This window comes from Trichogramma pretiosum, unplaced genomic scaffold (assembly GCF_000599845.2).
Source record: "Trichogramma pretiosum strain Unisexual culture from Peru unplaced genomic scaffold, Tpre_2.0 scaffold32, whole genome shotgun sequence".
NCBI classification, from domain to species: Eukaryota; Metazoa; Arthropoda; class Insecta; order Hymenoptera; family Trichogrammatidae; genus Trichogramma; species Trichogramma pretiosum.
The window spans coordinates 585,098-607,687 of NW_019641641.1; the positions used below are offsets into that span (position 1 = coordinate 585,098).

Below are 22,590 nucleotides of genomic sequence, written 5' to 3' on the forward strand. Positions count from 1 at the left end.
TATACTTAAAACTACCCGATTGATATTTGAATACTCAAGAACTAAAATTTTTTATTCGTGCATTCGGGTGTACGTTTTTCTTTCAACAACTTTTTCTCCCTATTAATCATTATTACATTGTTGTTGCATAAAACAATTATCGAAATCAATTTTACATGTTTTTTTTTTCATTTTTTTCGTGAATTGCTACCCTAGAAAATTCGAAATATTCGTAATTTAAAAAAATTCTAAGATTCTTAACTTGGAACCAAATCAAAAATAGTCTCATTAATAAGACAAATCGTTGCGCGTTTTGTTATAAAAATGTACGTGTACAATTTGGCACTACATTATAAAATGAGGCAAACAAATTAAAAATCGAAGAAATTATGCAACGATGCTTTGATTAATGATTATAATAAATTAACATTTAAAGATTAGATTAAAAATAATTCTACATAAACGCCTAAAGTTTTAAGCGCATAAAATACTGTCCAACAGCCACACGAACGCTATGAAAAAAAGAGAATAAACAATTCAACTGTTTCTCCAAATTGTATATTCGATTAAAAATAGTTAATAGCATCAATGTGAGGAGCAATAATCGAAGTAACGTAACGGTTTCTGGGGGGGAAAATATCGAAGTAAAATTACAGAAGGTAACAAAAAAAGTGAGCTCAAGGCAAATAAAGGTCGAGACTCGATCGTTTTGCGTGTAAAAATGTAGAATAAGTCTGGTTTATGAGGCGTATATTTCACATGAAGCATTTGGAACGAGTCTGAAAGTCGACGGGCGAGTAGCCAATGGACGAGACGCTCGAGGGTGGCGTCGAGCCGTACACGTTGGACGACACGCCGACCGTGCTGACGCTGCTGGGCGAGACGGGCGTATTCGCCGGGTCCTCCTTGACCACTGTAAAAGCATTCCAACGATTACACGATCGATCGAACGAAACGGTAAAATTTTAAAGGTGGAGTCAATACTGACTGTCGGGCCAGTAGGAGCATCTGGAGACGGCCTCGGTGACGGTCATGGACGCGGCGGCCGCCGCAGCCGCTGCCGCTGCCGCCGAAGCGGCGTCGTGGCGCCTCGAGCAGGCCGAGAATCCGCCGGCGAAACCGTTGCCGCTCATCGCCGCCGCGCTGCTGCTGCCCGTGCCGCCTGGAACATCAAGATAATTGCCTTGAAAGGCTTTTTGACCGGGACGTTGACACGGGGCTGGCCCGCGTGGGCCTACACCGATAGAAATAAGAATCGAATGCCAAGGATCATCTTGATCTTGCCGCAAGAATCGAGCGATTTTTTCTGTTAAAATACCGAATTCTTGCTGTAAGATCAATATGGGGAAATATCAAAGTTGCAGTCATGCTTCTGAGACCTTTGCCAGCTCGAGTTGATACCAGCAAAAGTCAAATGCATCATTGAGCAGCCGACTTGAATTGATATCTGAGGTGTAAAGGTCGGAATTAAACACCAAGAATCATCCTGATCTTGCAGCAGGAATTCGGTCTTTTAACAGAGAGAATCGATCGATTATTTCCGCAAGATTTTAAGATGATTCTTGGCATTAGATTTTCATTTCTATCAGTATTACGCGTCGGGCGCTGTTGCTCTTACTCACCTAGCGACGAGCTGATTTGACTGTAGCCGCCCATTGCTGGAATCTGCATGGATTGCATCGGTAGCTGCTGCTGAAGCTACGAGTGAGACGAAATAAGAGATTATAGCCAAGTTACTCGATGCGAGCGAGCGAAAAAAGAGGAATTTCGATTACCTGGCAGTGGCTGTAGCTCGACAAGGATTGTTGTTGCAGACCCCAGGCGCTGAAACGAGAAATTACAACGGGTAAGATAAGAGCCGATAACGTTTATTGGCCGAGTTGGCTTTCATATAAATTCATCGAAATACGTTTTCGCAGGTATAGTATTGGGTGCTGCTATATGGATAAATAGAAATGTACGCGTGGTACGCGTGCGAACTCGGGCAGAGCGTGCGGTAGTAGGGGGCTGATGGCTACGATGGAGAAGGTGTAGGTGCGAATAATAGGTGTGGCCTTTCGAAACGACGATTTACCTGGTATCGTAGCGGGGATAGGCCGAGGTCGAGTAGGCAGGCGGCGAGTGGCCGAAGAAGTTGCGCGTGCTCGCGCCCAGGTGACCGCCCAGGCCGCCGAATCGCTCGCTGTACAGCTCCTTGGGGTAAGTGGCGCTGCGGAAGTTGCGCTTCATGCGCTTGCGCCGCCGCCAGTTGCCGTGCTCGAACATGTCGTTCGCCTCGGGGTCTGCAAATTCATCCCACACGTGCTGTACTGTACTCGCAAAAGCTCGAGCTTGCAACAATAAGCTATATGTAAACTCACGAATCATCCAGTAGTTGCCCTTGCGCTCGCCCCCACCCTCCCGGGGCACCTTGACGAAGCACTCGTTGAGGCTGAGATTGTGCCTGATGGAGTTCTGCCAGCCCTTCTTGTTCTTCTCGTAGTACGGGTAGTTGCTCGTTATGAACGTGTAGATCTCGCTGAGGGTGCGCCGCTTGTGCTCGCTGCTCTGTATGGCCATGGTGATGAGGGCCACGTAGCTCAGAGGCGGCTTGGCGTCGTTGCCCTGGCCCGCCGAGCTCGGCTGCTGATTGGCGTCGCTGCTGCTGGCCCCGGTCCCGGGCGACAAGCTCGAGGCGCCGCCGCTCGACGTGGTCGTCGCGATCGCATTGGACGAGTAGCTGCTCGACGTCGTCGGGGTGTTGTTGTTGTTGTTGTTGTTGCCGGTGCTGCTGTTGGGACCCTCGTCCGACGACATGCGCAACGAGCCGCGGGATCGCTTTTCCGGCGAGGAGAGCGAGTCGCTGCTCGAGTTGCCGACCACGTCGAGAGCTAGTCCGGCCTCGCCTTTGCGCTTCAACTGTGGGTGTTTCGAATCGTGAAGATCAGGAAAATGTCGAGAGAGCGAATTAACGACGAGTATTCGAAGAGTCTTACCGATCGACTGTGTTGCTGCTGATGCTGCTGCTGAGAGTTGCTGCTGACCAGGCCGTGAGTCGTGGTGCTGCTGCTGGCCAAGGAAGCCACCGAGTCCGGGCTGCGCAGCGGCTGATGCTGATCTTGGAGGCTCGTGCTCCCGACTATGGAGGAGTCCAGGGGCGAGCCACCGATCGACGCGTTCAGGTCCTTCGTCAGCGAACTCATGCAGGGACTCGACAGGGGCTCCGATACGAAACTGCTTACTGTTTGATCATAAAAAACAATTTCAAAATTATACTTCATAGTAGATGATTTAGTTGTAAGATCGTATAGCTCGTGGTAAGTATGGATAATGATTTAGAGATATAGAATAAGCGAGGAATCTAATAACAGCTCGCCTCATTGTCCACCGATCGAACAATGCACAAGAGGCGACGACACAATGAAATATCGAAGCGATTTCCCTGAAGTACGTTAACCACGGTGTGTGCGGAAAAATGATCGGGTCTGGCTGTGATTCGTCGAAAGGATGGTGTATGGAGAATGAAAAACACTACTCACAACAGCCATAACAGGTATAATGTTGGAGATTTCGACCTATACCGGAGCGAGCTTTTACTTCTAATCGTGGCTGAGTGACCGTAGTCTATAACGCAATCGATATCGTCGCGACGTCAATGCCAACTACGGCCGTGGCAAACGTGTCGCGGGCGATTCGAGGCCGAAAGCACGCGCATACAGTAATGGCTTATCGCACCTCGTACGTATACCGATCAGGCCGTACACGAGGATTAATACAATAATATACATATACGCGCGAGTTTGGAAAAAAGCAACCGATCGAGACTAAACGTGGGGTATCGCCTGTTGGCAGCTGTAACGTACGTCCAGTTGCTCTCGCGGACGTTTGGTTTGTCCTGCTTCGATATGGGTCCAATGAATTTCAGCACGATCACATCGCGACGGATGCCGTGCTCGAAGCAGACTCGATAATCCATACCGACTAATTTTTAGCTGTTGCTCGAGAATTTATGGGGCCACCTTTTTTCGCTCGCTTAATTTTATTTCATTTTATGCGCCAAAGACATTGTTCGTTCTTTCTTTCTCTCTCTCATTTACTCTCTTTTTCTTTAACATTTCTCTCTTTCTCTCGTTTCAGCAACAAAAGAACAATGGAGGTGTGCAAGCGTAACAGCAGCAGGCTCCACTACGTGAGTATAATACACCGAAGCAACGAGCGAACGAGCTGTAGCGCAGAAAATTCCCGATGCTGAGCGTAATCCGAGCCTCTCTGGCCGCATTAGCTGATATATCTTATCCGCGCGTGCAACCAATCCATCGATTCGTCGATAAGACTGCAGGCGTTTTACCCAAAGTATAATGTAATCGTGATCGAGACTTTGATTTTTTTTTCCTCCTGGCCTGTAACGTATACTTCTGCAGCTACGATCTTAATTGAAATTAATGGCTCGTAACTGATTCGCGCACTGCGCTCTAGGTAACGAGAGCCGCGCCACGTGCGTGATCCTAACGGAGCCGTATAATCGGTAAAACGCCGAGCTTTTGCTCAATTAGCTCGATTCGTTTCGTATGTTACAGATTGTATACTCAAGGGCTGTTTAGCCAGTAGTTACGGCGCTTTCGGGACCTCGTAAAAACCATCGAGTTTATTTTTTGTCATTGCCTCCGATGCATTTGGCATCGTTTAATTATATAATTTCGACATTGCGATGAAATCGCTCGCATTAGTAAGTCGTTTTGAATCCATCGTTGAAAAAAAATTCTCATGTATCATACGTGCGCAGTCGCAACGAGTCAGGACTCTCGCGCTCGGATCATCGTCTTTGACTGATAAGCGTGTACGACTGCGACGGTGGCGGCGGCGTGCAGTGCTGCGATCGCTGACGCATAAACGAGCTTACACATTATACGCATTGGTCTTCTTGGGTTACGAGAGAAAATGCCCCGAGGTGGCAACATTTTTTTACCCAGATTCTTTGCTCCGCTGCTGCTGCAGCTGCTGCGACTTATCGCACGCCTCGACAACTCCTCTCTCTCTTTGCGAGAGCTTTGAAAAATATACTTTTATCTCTCTGACGGCTCATTTGTGCTTTTTTTTGTATGCGTATATAATATGATATTCGATATACAACACGCACAAGTAGAATCTCTCAATGTCTTATCGTTTATTTATGATTTCGGACATTTTATTTATATATAAATGTCAAATTATTAAGTTTGTATAAGTAATTTTCCGCGCTGCAACGAAAAATGCGTGAGCGACTTACGCAGGTACATATTTATTACACTAATCGTAAGAGTAAATTTTTTATTGCATACGCAATGTTTTTTCTCCTTCTTTGGAGTAATGGGATTTGTCGAGCGATTTAAAAATTCCCCCGACAGAGCTCGTCGTAGAGCGGATGCAATTGAGGCAATCGGCTAAAAAATCTCAAGTGTCAAACTAATTGTGAAGTTGATCTGAAAAAAAGATCAAAAAAATCCATTGCAGTTGAGAAGTCATAAAACAATCGAATCGTTCGGAGCATTTAGAAAATGAGCTTTCGAGTGTCGCGAAAGGAAACGTCATCGTCGATACTACAGCTGCCGCTGCTGCTAATGGCGTGCACGCATTCGTGATGGTGCGTTCAAGTTTCTTCTATATCGAAAGTGTTTTGAAAAACACGACTGGTAAAAAAAACATAAGCTAAGATACGGACTGCGCGAGTGGCTCGGGTATATTGTTGTTACTACCGTACAAATTGTCACTTGTACACTTTGTCATAATAGATCAAGAGGATGTTTTGTAATGCGCGATAGCTCGGCTCGAGCCAGTAGCACAGTTGATGGAGTCGAATGCACATAATAATGCGCGCGATACACATTAAACTGATGCATATATCAGTGTTACAGCAGAGACTTGGACTGTGTACTGGTAATTTTGGCTCATTACCGATGCACTAGATTCGATACAAGTATACCATTACCAGATTCGAGCCCTCGACGAATATATTACAAATTTGCTGAAAAAGCAATTCGATGAGCTACTCCATGCGCCGTGAATCGGGCCCAATGAGCGAAATTCGACACTCGAAGAAACGACACGATCGTGCGCATTCGTTTCTCGAGCTGCTATCCGTTACTCGTATCGAGCTTTATTCGCACACCCGCACGAGCTCTCGTAAACTTCAAACTCGTGCACTTTTGGTTGTCTCGTGCGTTTCGTTGGTCAGGCGCAAGCTCGACTTGCTAGCCAATCGACAAGCAATAGCCACGACGATCCTTATTACCCCGTCAACGGTTGCTCATTTGTCTTTCTTATAATCGAGGGTTTTTGTATTTGGGTCGAACAGAGATTGTGCAGGCGAAAGTAGCTCGTGATCCGCGCGACGCATTTTTCAACGTAGGCCGTTTTGTATCGACGAATGTAATGCCGTGTACCGATACACGTATTGATCGAGCGAACAATGAATTTTCGTCGGACGTACAAGCGACGAGCACGATAATTGCATAAGAGCGAGATTACAAAATGCCAGGACTGCTGGCTCAGCCCGCGCGGCAGCAGCTGATTATTTGGAAATAATGGCCGGTTTCCAGCGAATCGACGCCTCGTGCTTTTACGGCCATTCGCAAAAGTGTAGTGTTCCCCGCATTCCCTTGTCTCGGTTGTTTTGTTTCGCCTTTGGAGCAGCAGCAGCAGCAGCAGCAGCAACAGCAACAGCTTGGAAGACCTTGACCTCGTTTTTATCGGACTCGGAAGTTGGCGAGTCCTCGTTGAAAATCCAGCGTTACGCTATACATCTCTGCGCGGGTTTCGGTCATTTTGATACGTACATTAAGCACAAGCTCGATCCAAGCATCGAAGCGCTTTCGGTCCGTGCGATCGTCGCAGAAGCTCGAGATTCGTAATTAAGTCACCGAGGCATGAGTCACTGGTCTCTCGGGGCTCTAATTGCAGCCGCGCGCGCGGAGGTGGGAACGCACGTAGAAAAAGAGAGCGAGAGACAGCAACACGGCCAATGAGGCACGTTTTCCAAACGAAACAAGCGAAAAGTCCTCGCTCGAGAGCTTTCTCAAATATCGTACAAGCGATGTGCAACTCGACGCTTCGCGAGCGTCGTATTTTATACCTCAACTGCGATTACTTTTCACGCGCGCGTTTACATCGTGTATGCAGCTCTGCGCGTTCATTTGCGATGCACCTTTTTAGACCGACTAACGATGATTCACCCATCGATCAACTTTTCGTGATGCTTTTACGTGAGAAATTACGTGCATTAAAAGCATTGGCTGAAATCAATCATTGGTCGATCATTTCCATTTTAAAGATCCGACTGAGATGAACATGTAGATCAAAAATTTATATAATTTTTGAAACGAAGTTGAAAAACAAGCGAAAGCATAAAATTCAAGTAAGGAGTGCAACAAGAGGGTGTGGGCGGGCGAGTGTTCAAGTATAAGCCAAGTCGTGACGATAAGGCACAATTTGCAACAATTAGCACGATACAGAGTAATGGGTTATTTTGCCTCGTGCTTTTATTAATATACAACATGTAGAGAGAGAGAGACGAGAGCGAAGGTAAAAGATATTTTCACGAGTCGTTCTCGTTCTCTCTCTATTGGTCGGTTTCTGCACGAGCGTGCAGTATTCGCGTATAAATAGGAACGGTCTCGGTAAAAGTTGGCCGCTCGCAAAAAAGCTCGGATGGCATGAGGCTTACATAGAGAGAGAGAGAGAAAGAATATATGGGCATAAAAAGAGCAAGAGGAGAGAAACACACATAGCATATAGGCAAGTGGCTACGTGATTCTGGACCTCTTGCGAGCCGAAGGGTAATTTACTGCGTGGCTGGCACCGAAGGAAACCCGACACTTTCAGCATTATATACGACTTTTTTGACGAATATATACGTGCGTGCGCGCGCGCGTACATATAGCAGCAGCAGCAGCAGCAGCAGCGTATATTATAGCGAACGGTGGCAGGCAGGGCAGGGCAGGAGAGGCGGGCGGGGACGGGCGCGCGCCACGCTCGCGCTTTGTTTATAGTTTCGTGCCCCGTGCCCAACCGAATTATCGTGTTGGATTTCCGCTCGACGGATACTACTGCTGCCACTAGTCGCACGTACGAGGCGAGGCGCGCGCGCCTGCAGTTTATATACGCTCTTACGCGCCAATGTAATATCCAGCGCGAGGCTCCATTTCGTTCGTCTGCGTGTGCCAGCTATATATGCGAATGCGTGCGATACGATACCGCCTCGCGCTATATACGTATGGCAGAGCAATAAGTTGAATATCGAACAAAAGATTGTTTTGCGCACGAGCCCGAATATAATGAGCCCGAGCCAAGTGCGCCTACGGCCTCCGCGCGCAAAAGCTACAATTAGCCGCGCGAGTGCAGCGCGAGAGGCACGTACGAGTATATAGTCAAAGTATAGATAAACGAGCGCGAATCGAGCTTTACTACTGCGTACTTACACCTACGCGGGCCCCCGCGGCAATTTTCCGGCTGCGCAGCAGAAATTTCGAGAGGAAAAAGAGAGCCACTAAAAACGGTGCATATATAGAGCACTGATATGGCCCGCGCCCGTATCTAATTATACGTATCTCGTGCGTATGGCACTTGTTCCGGCTTTCCCCGGCGCTGCGCTGCATCGACGTATAGTATCGTTAAACGCACTCGAGATCGCGCGAGAAAACACGCCAACGACTCGCTTATACTTATATACACGCTGCTCCAAGACGGGCCAGGGGGTCATCGCGGGCAAGTTCGAGTTTATCCGGCTACTTGGCGTCGTCGTCGTTCGCAAGCCTCGCGCACATGTGTATTATGCGCGACTGCAAGCGAGAGAGAGAGAGACCCGCGTGCCTCCGATAACAAAAAAATCCCGATACGCGCGGAGCTGAGCTGGACTTATCTGCACACGAGCAGCAGCTCGATCGCAGTTTCCGTGCGGCGTTTCAACTATACAGTGCGATGATGATGAGTAGCACGAGTACGAGTGTGTGTGTGTGTAGCCGATCGTCACGGCCGTCACGGCTCGCTGCACGTATGACGCGCGCGGATCGATGCTCGGAACACGTGTTTTTCTTTTCTCGGCTTATGTATATAGTCGCTCCAGTATCGATCCGCGCGTATATTTACGACATACTATGCTACGGCCAATCGGTATCCAACGTCTTCGTCTCACCTCCTTTGCTTCCTTTGCAGCTGAATCGCTTCGTACGAGTCTTTTTCATAGTTATTAAGATGCTCGTATTAATGAATGATTCTGTATACAAGTCTTTATGCTGCTGCCAAAGTTCTTGAATTGCACCAAACGTCAATGTCGATCTGATAGCGTCGGCGTCCTCGCCTAACGCCGAGTTTCGTTCGTTTTTAATGTCTATACGCGATTTTATATGCACCAGCTGCGTATCAACGCACTGCTTCGAGGCTATTATTAGAAACGATACAGGAAAATTTTTCAAAAATTTGTCTTATTGCCGATTTTATGCGTTTATTCGGAACCGACGAAAATCACGCACGACGCGTGCTGGCCTGGCCATCGCTGCGTGTCTGCCCACGAGTGTCATTAATATAGCAATTTAATGTCCATGTGCTCGACGGATGCCATAATATTTTGGAAGATCGTTCAACGTTATAATATTTCAGCGCCACGCATCGACACGCTACTCCTCGATTTTTTTCAGATGATCTAAAAAATGATTAGTTCGTGAAATAATTGATTCAACTTGTACGGTGGCAGACGAAGCTGTACTCGTACAAGAGTATATATGCGCTCGACAAAATTCGTACGTGACGAGTCGTGTTGGGAGTCGTGTAAAATTTCGCCTTGCATCGCGACGCTCCGAAAGGTGTAGGTGTCATTCGTTCGGCACTTTTATCGTGGCATGAAATCAGCATAATATACAAGGCGTGTGTGCAACAGGAAGCGTTGCTTCAATTTCACTGCTGAATCACCGCGCACAGGCCAGCACATTCGATGTTTGCATATGTAAGTAGCTTGCACTTATCTCGCGCTACTGCTTGCGGAATTCGAAGCTCGTCGCGGCATACTCAGGCCGATCGTTCGCGCCCGCATGAGAAAATCTTCCCTCGGTAGCGACGACGACGACGACGCGAAGCACAAAATAGACCTGCTGCAGCACTACGCGTGTGCATTGTAAAGCCGCAAACCCGAACGAACACGCGGGGATAAGCTCGCGGGGTAAGGCCTGTCAGGTTACAACATACACTGTGGGCTCCGCGAGCGCACGCTTAACTCACGCCTCTCTCTTTATGTCTACGGCTTAAATAGCTACTTCCTATATTTATACATAAAATCGTGTTTTCACTGATCCTCCGGGTCTTAGATTCATATATTATTAACCCGAACATGGAGAGAGATAGAGCATCTCCGAACTAAAACCGAGCCGCTGAAACTTACAAGGGAAACGTACGAGCAACGCGAAATGCATTACAATTTGTGGACGGATAGAGTATAATGACCGACCGAGGCATCAATGAAAAAAGACTTTGGCTAATCGCCGAAACTTGACCGAGCGATATTAAATATGTTCATCTCTCGACGAGGGTTGTGCGCGTCACACGATAACATTTTGCCACTTTGCCGCGGATGATAGATAGGATTGTTTCTGTTTATAATCTCCAAGAGAAAATGTAAAATAGTGGCGGCGCAGTAAAATCACATTTGATTTTCGACTCGATGTATCGAATTTTTCTCGGCTTAGTAATAGCGATAGTACAACCGAGCGGTCCAGGGTCTATTTTTAAGTTCGATGAAATTATTCGCGCGATTCTTCTCGATCTCTGCCTGCGACTCGACGGAGAAAGTGTCCAAATTATTAAAACTGTTGATGATCTTCCGAGTTCACGCAAATATGCGCGCCAGCGGCTTATAGCGATAAATTTAGAACTTCTTCACTTTTTTGATATAGTTATGAGAGAAGACGTCTAGAATTTTTTATTTTTATGCCATGCGGTGAATTAAGAGATATTTTCCTCAAAAATTATCAAATAATGTATACGACTCGCCAGGCCTTATATATGTATACGAGTATTATAGCGTTGAGCACGCGCCAGTGGGGCATTTTGATCGATGGCTAAGAAATTTAATTACTTGCAAGATTCATCAAATTATTTGCTAACATCGCTGACACTGTATACATAATAAATCGCCCGAGAATCACTAGTCCGAGTAGTAAGTGCTTATAGACCACCACTCCACTTATATAGAAGCGCCTGTAAGCACATAAAATGAACTCGAAAAATTGAAGAAGAATAACTCAGCGATTGTATCGATATCGACTCGCTAAAGACGTCGTCGAATACGTAAGTTGAGAGAAATAAATAAATAAAAATAAAATAAACAAACAATATTATTGGTCGAGAGGCGTATAAGCTCGCGACACGCACGCACACCCACATCTTTAGGGCAATAAATTTTTCTTTTATGCGCGCCAAACACGTGTTTTTGCTTCACAACATAATGTACACACATAATTGCATACAGCCTGCATTATATATAATACGAATGTGTGGATATACATGTAGAAATGTGATAAATTCTCCAACAATTATTCATTACAAGTCATTTAAGCAGAAGCTCGCCGAGCTTTCTTCGTAAAAAGTGTTACAGTACACGCCAAATATGTTTTATAATGAGCCGAGTTGGAGCGCGCGCGGGACTTTTTTATCTAGAAAAACGATGAGCTGTACTGAAAGAAGACCAACCCGAGTATTTTAACCTCAAGTTTCGTATTTGTCATTTATGTGGTATATTATGCAGTAGGCTGAGAAAAACAAATTTGCCGCATGTACTCCTCGAATTAGACTTTCTTTATCGTTTACTGCTTGTTGTGCCTAAAAGTTATTAACCAAAAATAACGAATCTCAATTTCAGTAAAGTCGAAAAGAATGGAAAAAAAATATCGTAACACAACCGATCACGAACGCGCGACTCGTCGAATCTTTTTTCCGAGCGACGAAGAGGCAATGCTATTGTTTGTTTTTAATGATAAAAAGCCGCGGCTGTAATTACTCGTTCACGTTCATGGCAAAGTACGTTGCAACCGAAGAGCCGCACGCACACGAGAATCTACGATATAAATATCGTAATCGGACGAAGGAAAAACATTGCAAAAGAAAATTATAAATATTTACGTAACGATTAGCGAATGTATTCATAACTTACTCCCAGAAGATACATCATTTATATATATGCTCCGATTTATGCAACTTGTTTGAGAGTTTATTATTAAATAACCGTAAAACAAAGAACGATATAAACAAGCGCGAACGTACACTTTCATTCATTCGAAATGCAGCTCGCGCGACGCTTTTTGTAATGCATCCGCATAATATAAAGTCGTGCAAAAGCAGACTATACATTGAATTTTCTGGGTACATCCTTATGATTTATTTTATTTCCTAATTTGCAGTTGAAGTTTTATCATAAAGTTTTCTCGTGAACTCAATTTATAATCATAACGATTAATGATCGATCAAAAACATACGAGCATCGAGAGCTTGCCTTTCGAATAATTTTAGTGGGGACAGCAAATATCTTCGGTTCATAAAAAATCTGACGATCTCTGCTCGGGCTAAAAGTTGGCGTAATATAATCGAGTTAGTCGCATGCAAGCCATAGATCAAGCTTGCTCGGGCTAATGCACGCATACATTTACACGAAATGTTGCACGCCTCGCTCATTTGTTTCCTCCCTCTTATTGTCAGCGGCGTTTTGTGGCTCTCTTTTTACCATACAGCAGCAGTAGCAGCAGCAGCCACTTCGTATTATTAGAAACTAAGAAGAAGAGGCACTTACACGCACGGCAACGGCGCGCCATGCCACACTGCTTCACTGCTTTTATATGCTACTTCTGTGACGCTTTTTTGAAAGCTCCGGAATGAGGCAAAGATTAGCACCGAAACATTTACAACCGGCGAATACTTGTGAAATAAGCATTAACCCAAGTGATCGATGCCTCGATGTCTTCGAGGCATTTTTTTTTTCTTTATTTTTTTTTCTTTTCAATTTCACGCCATCTGTATACTACTATATTTTTTTTGTTTGTTTGTTTTGTTTTTGTTTCTAGCTCTTCAATATAAAAAGGAAAGGAATAAACAATAATAAAACGAACGTCTAATAGTAAGAAAATATTAAAATTGAACGCGTTGAGTATATCCATTTCTTAGATGTCGTCACTCATGAGCGTATTCATTTCACTTTGTCGAGGAGCTACTACGAACGTACGACAAAATTCCGCGACACTCTCGCAGGCGCAATGAAAAATCATTTGACCGTGCCAAGCTGCGCTGACGAATGTTACCGCATGTATTTTTATTTATCGATTTATCACGCGCTATTAAAAAAAAATCCTATTTATACTTGATAAAAATATCCGACGGGAGCTCCTAAATAAATAAAAATTCATGACGCTGTGCAGTGCTACAACCCCGGCGCACGAATAGTAAAATAAAACTTAATCGCGTAGTAACAAATTTTGCTCACCTTGATGCATGTGTGGAAGACTCGCCGTCGACGAAAACTGAAATGGCTCTTGTTTAATTTTCAGATGATGAATCGAACTCTGCATGTCGCTGAGACCAGGCCCGTTGAGACCGCCGCTTCCCTGCTGCAAATCCTACACGAAAAAAGTTCGGATTTAATCGAAAGTGACATTCGTTTCATTGATTTATTTATTCATTTCACTACAGATCGCTAAAATAAACAGAATACAGAAACATTCAAAATATTTTCACCGATTCATTACGGCGTACCTAACAATGTTTTTGCGAGTCTTTGAAAATATTTTGGAATCTATGACATAAAACCGGTAAACGTGCATCTGTCTCGGGTCATAAAGTAAACTGGCTATATAATAACTATATACACGCGTACCAAAACATTTACGATAAACAACAAGATCAAGTAGTAATAAGTCAATAGATAAAATGATTTACGACGATGCAAGAAAATGAAAATGAAAATAAAAAATAAAAACACTGAAAACCATTGTTGACGGACGGGAACGAGTTGTAAAAAGGGAATCCACGTGAGGACTTGCTCCATTACTGAACTTTGTTTGAAGTTGTGTCAGTTAAGAAGCTTACAAACACGAAGCAATTGTTTTGACAGGCTTTGTACGAGTATCAAGTTCAAAGGTATAAAAAAATGCTAGGATTAGTAGAGTTCGTTAATTTTGACATATCTTTTTTCTTAGCTTTTTTTTCAACGGTGCAAAGAACGAAAGAAAATAAAGAAGTATCATGGTTGCATTTGATTTTCGTTGCGTGCTCTTTGAAGCAATGGCTTTTCCGTTAAGCAACAAGGATATCTCAAAGAAAACAAGGAAAAACGGAACGAGCGACGCACGAGTAACCGAGATTCGGATTAACCAATGCGCAATAGGCGTATTATAAAGAGCTCACGCGCGCCTTATCGTTGTGTCAAATGTCAGTGGTCTGTAGCCAAGCATCCGTTGAACGAGCTAGAATTAAAATGTTAAGGCTCGAGTCGAACAAGGGGCTGAGAATGATATGCGTGTGCAGTGTTGCAGGAGGCGCAAAATAAATCGTCAGATATGTCGTGCAGTGTGGCGAAGAAAAAGAAAAGTAGAGAGCGAGAGTAGCGAATGCATGTGCAAAGACAAGCTGGAGGAGAAAAAATTAACAAGCTTATAAAACGGCCGCAAATGTCGCGTGAAAGAGTAAACTCGTATTCCGTTGAGTATAAGATTCGAAAGAAGCTGAGAAAGAGAGAAAGAAAGAAAGAAGCGTGTAACTTGGGTCCGCCGCTGCCACTCGACCTCCCTGCAACTCTGCTCTGCGCCACCCTCTCACCCGAGCGGATCCAAATAGCAACGGTAGCAGTGTTACGGGCGAGGATCGGGCTCGCGACGGCTGGTTTCATCGCCGACGAGGCGTGTGCGCGCAAATCCCTCGAAGATTTAACGCCGCGGAGAGATCGCTCGAGCACAAGTGCAGCAGATCTCGCGCCTTCGACGACACTGACTGATGGGCGGACGCGAGCGACTCTCTAATGGGCTCTGCTGCACACAACTGCGCAGAAAACTGCATACCGAGTGCACGACTGAGAAATCGCGTTCGCGAGCACGACGACGACTACTCGAGGACGACGCGCGCGCTAAGTGAGATTAGCCGACGACGAGCGAGCTCGTGTAATATATTAGCTCTCGCGCCTAAAAGCGCCTGCTGCAGTGGAGAGGCTCGCGAAATTGCGCTATTATTGGCCTCTCGTTCTCGCGAAGGACCGCCGCGCTCGAACATATACGCAGGCGACGATCGCGCGATCGACTTTCACCCATTTTTGCGCTTACTTACAATGGATCAGGTACGCGGAACCGCCAACTCGAGAAGAAATCAATCGCGCGAGCCTCGCTCGTTGCTCGCGACTCTTGGAACTTTGCGCAGTTTTTTTCCTCGAGTCTCTTTTACGCGACGCGAGCTTGTGGCTGCATCCGCCTCTGTGTGCGTATATATTATTTATTAGCGAGCAATACGAGCCTGACATTGATTTTTTCTATCGATTTTCGCCTGCGTGCTCGAGCGCAACGTGTGCGTGTAACGCTCGTATAGAGCCGCACGAGCGTATTACATGGCCGGCAGAGCAGCTCTTGATACAAGACGAATTGATATACTACTGACCAGGAGACCTTGGTCGCTGATAAAAGCGCTCGATAACCCACTTATCAGTTCGGTAGTTTGCGTATACTCCTTACGACGAGGGAAAAAAAGGCCATCGTCAAGTCTTTGGTACTTTCGCCTATACTATACATCCATGCGCTCTCGCGAGGACCGACAAAATATTAATTCTATTTTATATTAGACATTTGAATATCAATGCCGAGCGCAGCTTGCGTGCGAAATTTAATACAACTTTTCTCTATCGCGTTTCCAACGTGTGGAATTATGCTATTTTTTACAAAGCTTATCGTTGGCGTCGATGTAACTAAAACAATCGTCGTCCAAGCCGACGTTAAAACTCGTATTATTACAAAAGCTCTTATGCCGCTGCTGCTCTTGCCTGGTCAAGTTCGTGCGTCAGCGGCCATTGCATATCAGCATATATGCGGCGTATTATCGATAACGAAAAACGATTGCCGATTGCTCCGATTCGTGCCTTTCGAATTTTCTCTTCTTCGCATTTTAGCCGCTGCTTTACAATCATACAATATTTGTGTAAATTAATTTATCGTTAATTCTCTCTCTCTCTCTCTCTTTCTCGCGGCTCGAAGAGAAAAAAAATCTTTTTATTAACTTATCGCTTTGAACATGAGAACCTATTTATAGTCCTTGGTCGAGAATCGTATGGAGCAACAAGAGAAAAGATGCACTACACACGCAGTCGAGCCTCTGCTGTGAGCTGTAATAATACGCCGAGTGCAACATCTTTCGAGGGGGAAAAAAAATCATCTCCCGATATCGCGTGTTTTTGATTGCATCGAAATAATAATGCGCAAATTCTCATGTAGCATGTTTGACGTAATAGAGCGCTTATGGCTCACATTTAAACTTGTTTGCCGTTCCGAGATATGTAGTGGCTCGATTTTTCACCAACTTTTCTGTACTATACGATCATCCAAACATCACTTCAGTTCCAGACTTGACGAAAACATGTTCTATCGTCATATTTAATCTTAACTTAATTGTGACGGTGGATTTTTCTCAACGTTTCTGCGAAAACCAAATATCTCGCCGTTACAAGCAGCCGAATAAATATCTCTTTCAAAATGAAAGAAATTTTCAATTTGTACAAAAAATTGATTGAGTATTTTTAGGCCGTCGAGGGCTCGATGTACGAAACTATATCAGTGAGACGTTATCATCGACTGCGCGCGAGCAGCTCGATCGAGTACTTTGGCAAAGGCATGAAGATATTAATTATCAATGCGCGCATGCACACGAGTGAAAAGCTTAGCAATGTCAAAGATGAGTAACGGTCAATGAAAACGCGTACTTGCTTCGAACGCAGCAGCAGCAGCTATAAACATAATAGAACGAAAAATCGCCGTATCGTCCGTCATATTTATTACGATTGTGGAGCTCTACTCATCCATTGGTGACGTATTGAGCAGTAAGTAATAAATTATTTGTCTCTTACGCAACAAGTAGAAAATAAATATCTACGGATACATGATCTTACGTCAAAAATGTATTTGCCATACTCGTAGATCAAAGAGATAAATGATAAAACCAAAGGATCTGCACAAATTTGTTGAAATATACCTTAAATTTGAAAAAAATAGTCATAAAAATGAATGTTCTTTTGCAACGAGGCAAAAATCATCAATCTAGAAATATTTTGAATTTTTCTTTCTAAAAATAATTCAAAAAGTCAACAATTTATGAATCTAAATTAATGCGTTTACTGAAAAAGTTATTTGTTATTATCTGTATGAACTTATTTGCAATCAATGCGGGGAGCATCGAACGTATACAATTAATAATGAGATTCTAATTGTTTTCTCATGAGTATGTGGCCAATGTTGATAAACTTAGTCCGAAAGCTACACTATCGTTAAAAAATGTTATAAATGTTTACTAATATTATTGGAGACGCAATCTTATCGTATACCTAATAAATTACACGCGAGCAGTTAACAGCTCGCCAAGTATATACAAACAAAAGCGGATTCACATATAATATATATTTTTAATTTCTCTGCATTCGCGCTTGTAAAATTAGATTTGAAAATAAAAGAAATGAAAAAGAAAAACAAACGACTCACGTAATGATGATAGAGGTCGTTGTGCAAGTTCATCGTGGTGCCGAAGGATGAGCCAACTCCAGAGCTAACGGGTATGACGTGAGAGACCATCCTGGTCCCGTCCAGAGATGCTACCGTCGCCGCCAAGGATGTCGCCGCCGTCGTCGTCGACGCTACTGTGGCCGCCGTTGTTGACAGTGATTCGTCGAAGTAGCTGTCATTAGCACAGGCGTGCCGACTGCTCATGTAAGAGTTCAGGTACTGCTGCTGCTGATGCTGCTGCTGCTGTTGCTGTTGGTGCAGCTGCTCGGCTGCTACCAAGTTCTCGAAGAGAGCGGCAGTGGCCGAGAAAGCCACTTTTCTCGCGAGCTGTCACGAGCCGCCGTCGGTCGACTCGTATAAACTGCGTGGAGCTTGTAAGCTTTAGACCAGGACTGACGCTTGCTCTCGCTCGTTTCAATCGAGTTTTTCTTTGTTAAAATTTTAATTGATTCTGGTGGGATCATTGAAATTTTGAATACATTTAAGCTCCATTGGAATTTTTCTAGCTTTTATATTCTGAAAAAGACAAATAAACATTTATTAGTAACAATATACGGTGCTCGTGAGAAAGTATCATATTTTTTTACGCCTTCGACATTATTTTTACAAATATTTAATGAAAAAAATGGTTCATTTGAGATTTATACAATTTTCCAATAACAAGCTGTACAAGTAGCCAATATATATGCCAATTTATATGAAATAATTTACCTTGTTACTTTTCGTTAGCTCATAAGAATAACTTGGAGTGGATTTATTACGCGTGAAGATCTATTACTTTGTTGAAAAACAATACTCGACAATATAAGTATCTAAATTACGTGTAGTTATTATCTTTAAAGAAGCAGACATCAAAATATTATTTTTCCAGACGTAATAGACCCTACCAAATAGTGATGTTAACGAGAATTATTACTAAAACACACTAATCGGATTCAAGTTTTCGAAAGACGCGTCGAGACGGTCTATTTTTATTCGGATTTACGCGAAGAGGTATATCTGTGGAAAGTGAAATGATGCCCATAAATTCCGGGGTAAATTAATTATAGAAAAATTTTCATCGACGCGCGCCCAAGATGAAAGAGAGCAAACAAGCTCGTGATTTGCGATTCAATGGGACTATTCAAAAGTCCATATTGGTCTATCATTTAGCGGTCGAATTATTCAAGGTTGTATCGTCAATCTCGTCGTGAAAGAGTCGCCGAAAATATCGCAAATCGAAAAAGCAATTGCCGTGTCGGAAGAATGCAGCAACGGAACCAACGATTTTAGTCTCTGCAGCTGTACCTCAAACGAGGCACTTAAGGTTTTTTTAATATCCGACTTACAATCGCTCCTATTTAGTGGCCCATAAATCTTGCCTACTTATAATAGGTTCAAGTGTGAGTTATATAGCTGCGCGTAGGAGGCTGCGCGTCCACCCGCGCGGTTCACTCGAGAAAAAGTCAAAAAGTTTAGGCTAATTGCTACGAGTCTCTTCGCGTTCGAGCCTCATTGACGCCAATAGACAACGACGACGACGCAAGCAATCTCGTCGTCAGCGAGAAAAACTTAGCCAAGTTTAAAAAATGGCTTGTTTATGCAACGAGATCGGGATATACAAAACAAGCTTATTTTATATCTAAAGTTGACCGACTTGCCGAATAGGCTTACGGAGGAGACACCAAGTGTCGCAAAAGTGACAAAACAATATGCTTGCCATGACAAACAGTGTATAAAGCCGGCGATCCGAGGGCGCAATTTCACTCGTTCTTTGCTTCCCGATGATCGTTGCGAGTCGGGATGCTACGACAAAAAAAACAGCGTCGGTGACGGCTGTTTTTAATCCATTATTTTTTAATCTATTGCTTATACGTGTCTCGGTAGCAAGAGCGCGACGATGACGCTCGGAAATAAAGAAAGATCAAAGAATTCACTTTTTATAGCTTATCTCGGCGAGCGACGGGTAAAAATTACGAGCCGACGCACATTCGCCCTGTGCATTTTACGCGCAGCACCATAGTTTTACAAGCTCGTAAAGATATCCCTCGAGAGAGAGGGAGAGACAGCGAGTAAACTGCAGCCGCGGAGTGCATCACTCGAACGCGATGACTAATTCTCCGTTTGCTTTTTTTTTTCTAATCGTCAACACGTGCCCAGAGTGCCGAGAGAGCGGCATCTTCACTCTCGTATAGCAGGAACTCGCGAACCTCTCGTGCTTCGACGCGTGAACTTTTCGGGTCGAGTTTTTATCTCGCCGCGTTAAAGAAGCGCGAAAAACAAGCGAAAAAGCTCGGACAACAGCGCCGCACGACGAGTTGTAAATATCTGTCATTTGAGCGATGAAAACAATATCGATAAAAACGTAAGCTCTCTCTCTCTCTCTCCCTTTTCTCTATAGAGAAGCAATACATTATTTTCTAATATTAAAATACCGATATGATTCAGATTTTTATTTAAAAAGTAAGAATAAAAAGGCAGAAAAGAAGTGGTCGTGCGTCGTACTGACTCCCCCAATAGATCACGATCGAAGCTCATAATTCATCGGTGCGTCGCTTAGCCAAGGCGTCGTCGTCGTCGCGTGGATGCACAATAAGTAGGAGAATTTTATATTTAAATGCCTCGAGTCGTCGGTGTCTAGGTATAAATGATCTATTGGGGGCGCCCAACATTATCCGATGGCATTCTAGCCAGCGCCCATATTATAGAGGGCTGCATCCGGCCCAAGTAGCGGAACGGATGAAACGCGCTCGTACGTGCGCGCGCGACCCGTTTGATGATGCCTACGTACTAACGTAGTATGTATCCGAATAAAATTCATCCTCGCACGCATGTAGCGATTAATTATGGTTTTTTTTTTACTCGACAATCCGCAAGTCGTTGGCGCGCGTGTAACTCGAAAGAAAGAAGAGAGAAAGAGAAAAAAAGGGAAAGAAGCTAGCGGCGCCTATAGAGAAATCGTTGTTGCCTCTTATTTTGCTTTGATGCGCCCAGAGAAAGGGATAAATTATAAATATGTAGGCGCGCGTGTATATAAAATGCGCAAATACACACACGCGGTCTTGCTCCGCTGCGGCGGATGGCAATTTTACACGACGAGCGAGAGAGAAAGAGAGAGACCTAATTAATTGTCGCTAAGCCTCGGAGCGCTTGCAAAGTGTCGGAAGCTCCAGATTAATGGCTCGAATCGAGCTTCAGGACCACGAGCTTGAGCGCATCACACAACCCTTTTTAAGTATGCAGGATCCGTGTCGACGCAAGTGAGATTTAAGTCGTTCTTTTTTCACGAATCGCATCTCGAAACACGAGTAAGCAATCTTAGCACGCGAAGCTTAAAAGCAAAATTCAAGTCTCTTAACACAATAAGGGCTTACGATACTTGCTCGTTCGACGTAGCACTTGGACAATGCGAGGAGCTTTCTTCGAGTATTGCGATGTAGGCTCGCTAACTCGATAAGTCGAAATCGCAAACGAAATTGATGATCGCAGCAATTCGAGGCACCAAAACGATATTCATCGAAACGAGCGTACGTAACACATACGAGCGAAACAATAAGTGTGTTAATCGCGTCTAACGCGCGGCGTTGCAACAAAGAAAAAGTGGCACAGGTAAGTTTGACACACATAATAAAATCACGTCACCGCGATCATCTCGAAACGTCAATATCTCACCGTCGTACGATCGATGTCAGTTTGCCTATACACACGAGAATGAGAAAAAAATCAGTTTTGTTTGACGTAACTACAATAATCGCGGGTATAAGTGTTTGATAAAGCTGTAGCACACAGCCTCGCTCTTACGAGCTATCTCGTTCGGAGAGAAGAGAGCTCCGGCTTTATCTAAATTACCGAGGAGAGCACTCGATCGAAACGCATCTCTCGATCGAATAGAATCGTATGAGAAACGTAGCGATGCACTGGGCGAGGCAGACAATAACCTGCTCGCAACGACCAATTACTGCTAAAAACTCGCGATACGTATTTTCTCGTATCGTCTCGTTATTCGTATACATCTCAATCGTCTGCTCGTTTCCCACTTAAACTTTGAATCATGAACTTACATGTTTATTCCGATCGGAGCTGAGCGAGCTTGCAGAGGCGTACGAGTTAAAGTTTTGCACTGGTCGATGAATAATGGGCACTCGGCGATGCGATTCCCTCCTAATCGTGCACGCAAAAGGAACGAAACATCGAGGCTCGATTCACACTGAGCTCGAGTGCTCCAAAAAAAGAAGCGAACAAAGTGTCGCAACCACTGCAGTTTACTGTAATCCACTGGGAATATCTTAGATTCCGTTATGTTTTTTATTCGAACACAACACTGACAGATCGAGCGATTGATAGACGGGATCAGGAGCTACCGAGCTTTCGTTCCCGAAGAAGACGTTTGGCATCCGGTGCGCAGTGGCACGCGCTCGCGCACACGACACTTTTGTCTCGTCGTCGATTTGGTATATAGTAGTAGCCGCGCCGATACGCTCGAGTCAAGCTACGCAATGTGTTTGAGAGACATGCAGAAATGTGCTGCCGGCTCAGTTCGATCGCTCGCTCGTGTATATACGAGTCGACTCCCGGAGTCCTCGCTCGGCGCTGATCGTCGGATCGTCGGTAGCAGTAGTAGCGGCTATTCGACGGAGCTCTTGGTCGCGTCGACCCCCGCGCTCTTTCGAGTCTCTTTTTCTCTCTCTCTCGCTGATCGCAGCAACGGAGCCGCGTATAGCACTCGTAGTGGGAGGTGCATCGCCAGCAGCATATACGGGGACGCTTGCGCAAGCCAAAAGAGAGAAAGAAAAGCCGTGCCGCAACCAGACCTGACCCCTATTACTTCGTTGCACTATATACGAGCTGCATTCTGCAAGTACTACCGAGCTATGCGCCAGCGGGCGGAGTTACCTTTGAC

At 44.6% G+C, this 22,590-nt stretch overlaps 1 protein-coding gene across 3 annotated transcripts; it reads right to left on the bottom strand.

The window, feature by feature from the left end:
- Positions 1 to 643: 643 nt before the first annotated feature.
- On the bottom strand, positions 644 to 22,277 carry LOC106652438 (forkhead box protein E1-like). Of its 3 annotated transcripts, none has more exons than XM_014371382.2 (10): positions 21,752 to 22,277; positions 17,691 to 18,227; positions 13,451 to 13,583; positions 2,955 to 3,199; positions 2,340 to 2,877; positions 2,054 to 2,261; positions 1,755 to 1,803; positions 1,602 to 1,677; positions 968 to 1,141; positions 644 to 892 (listed from the first exon to the last, which is right to left on the bottom strand). In XM_014371382.2, exons 2-10 carry the CDS (start codon positions 17,913 to 17,915, stop codon positions 735 to 737), a joined length of 1,806 nt encoding a protein of 601 aa, XP_014226868.1. In that variant the 5' UTR covers positions 17,916 to 18,227; positions 21,752 to 22,277; the 3' UTR covers positions 644 to 734. The 3 variants fall into 3 exon arrangements, with proteins under 3 accessions (XP_014226868.1, XP_014226867.1, XP_014226866.1); XM_014371381.2 differs by having other exon boundaries at positions 968 to 1,162; XM_014371380.2 differs by having other exon boundaries at positions 968 to 1,171.
- Positions 22,278 to 22,590: the final 313 nt, after the last annotated feature.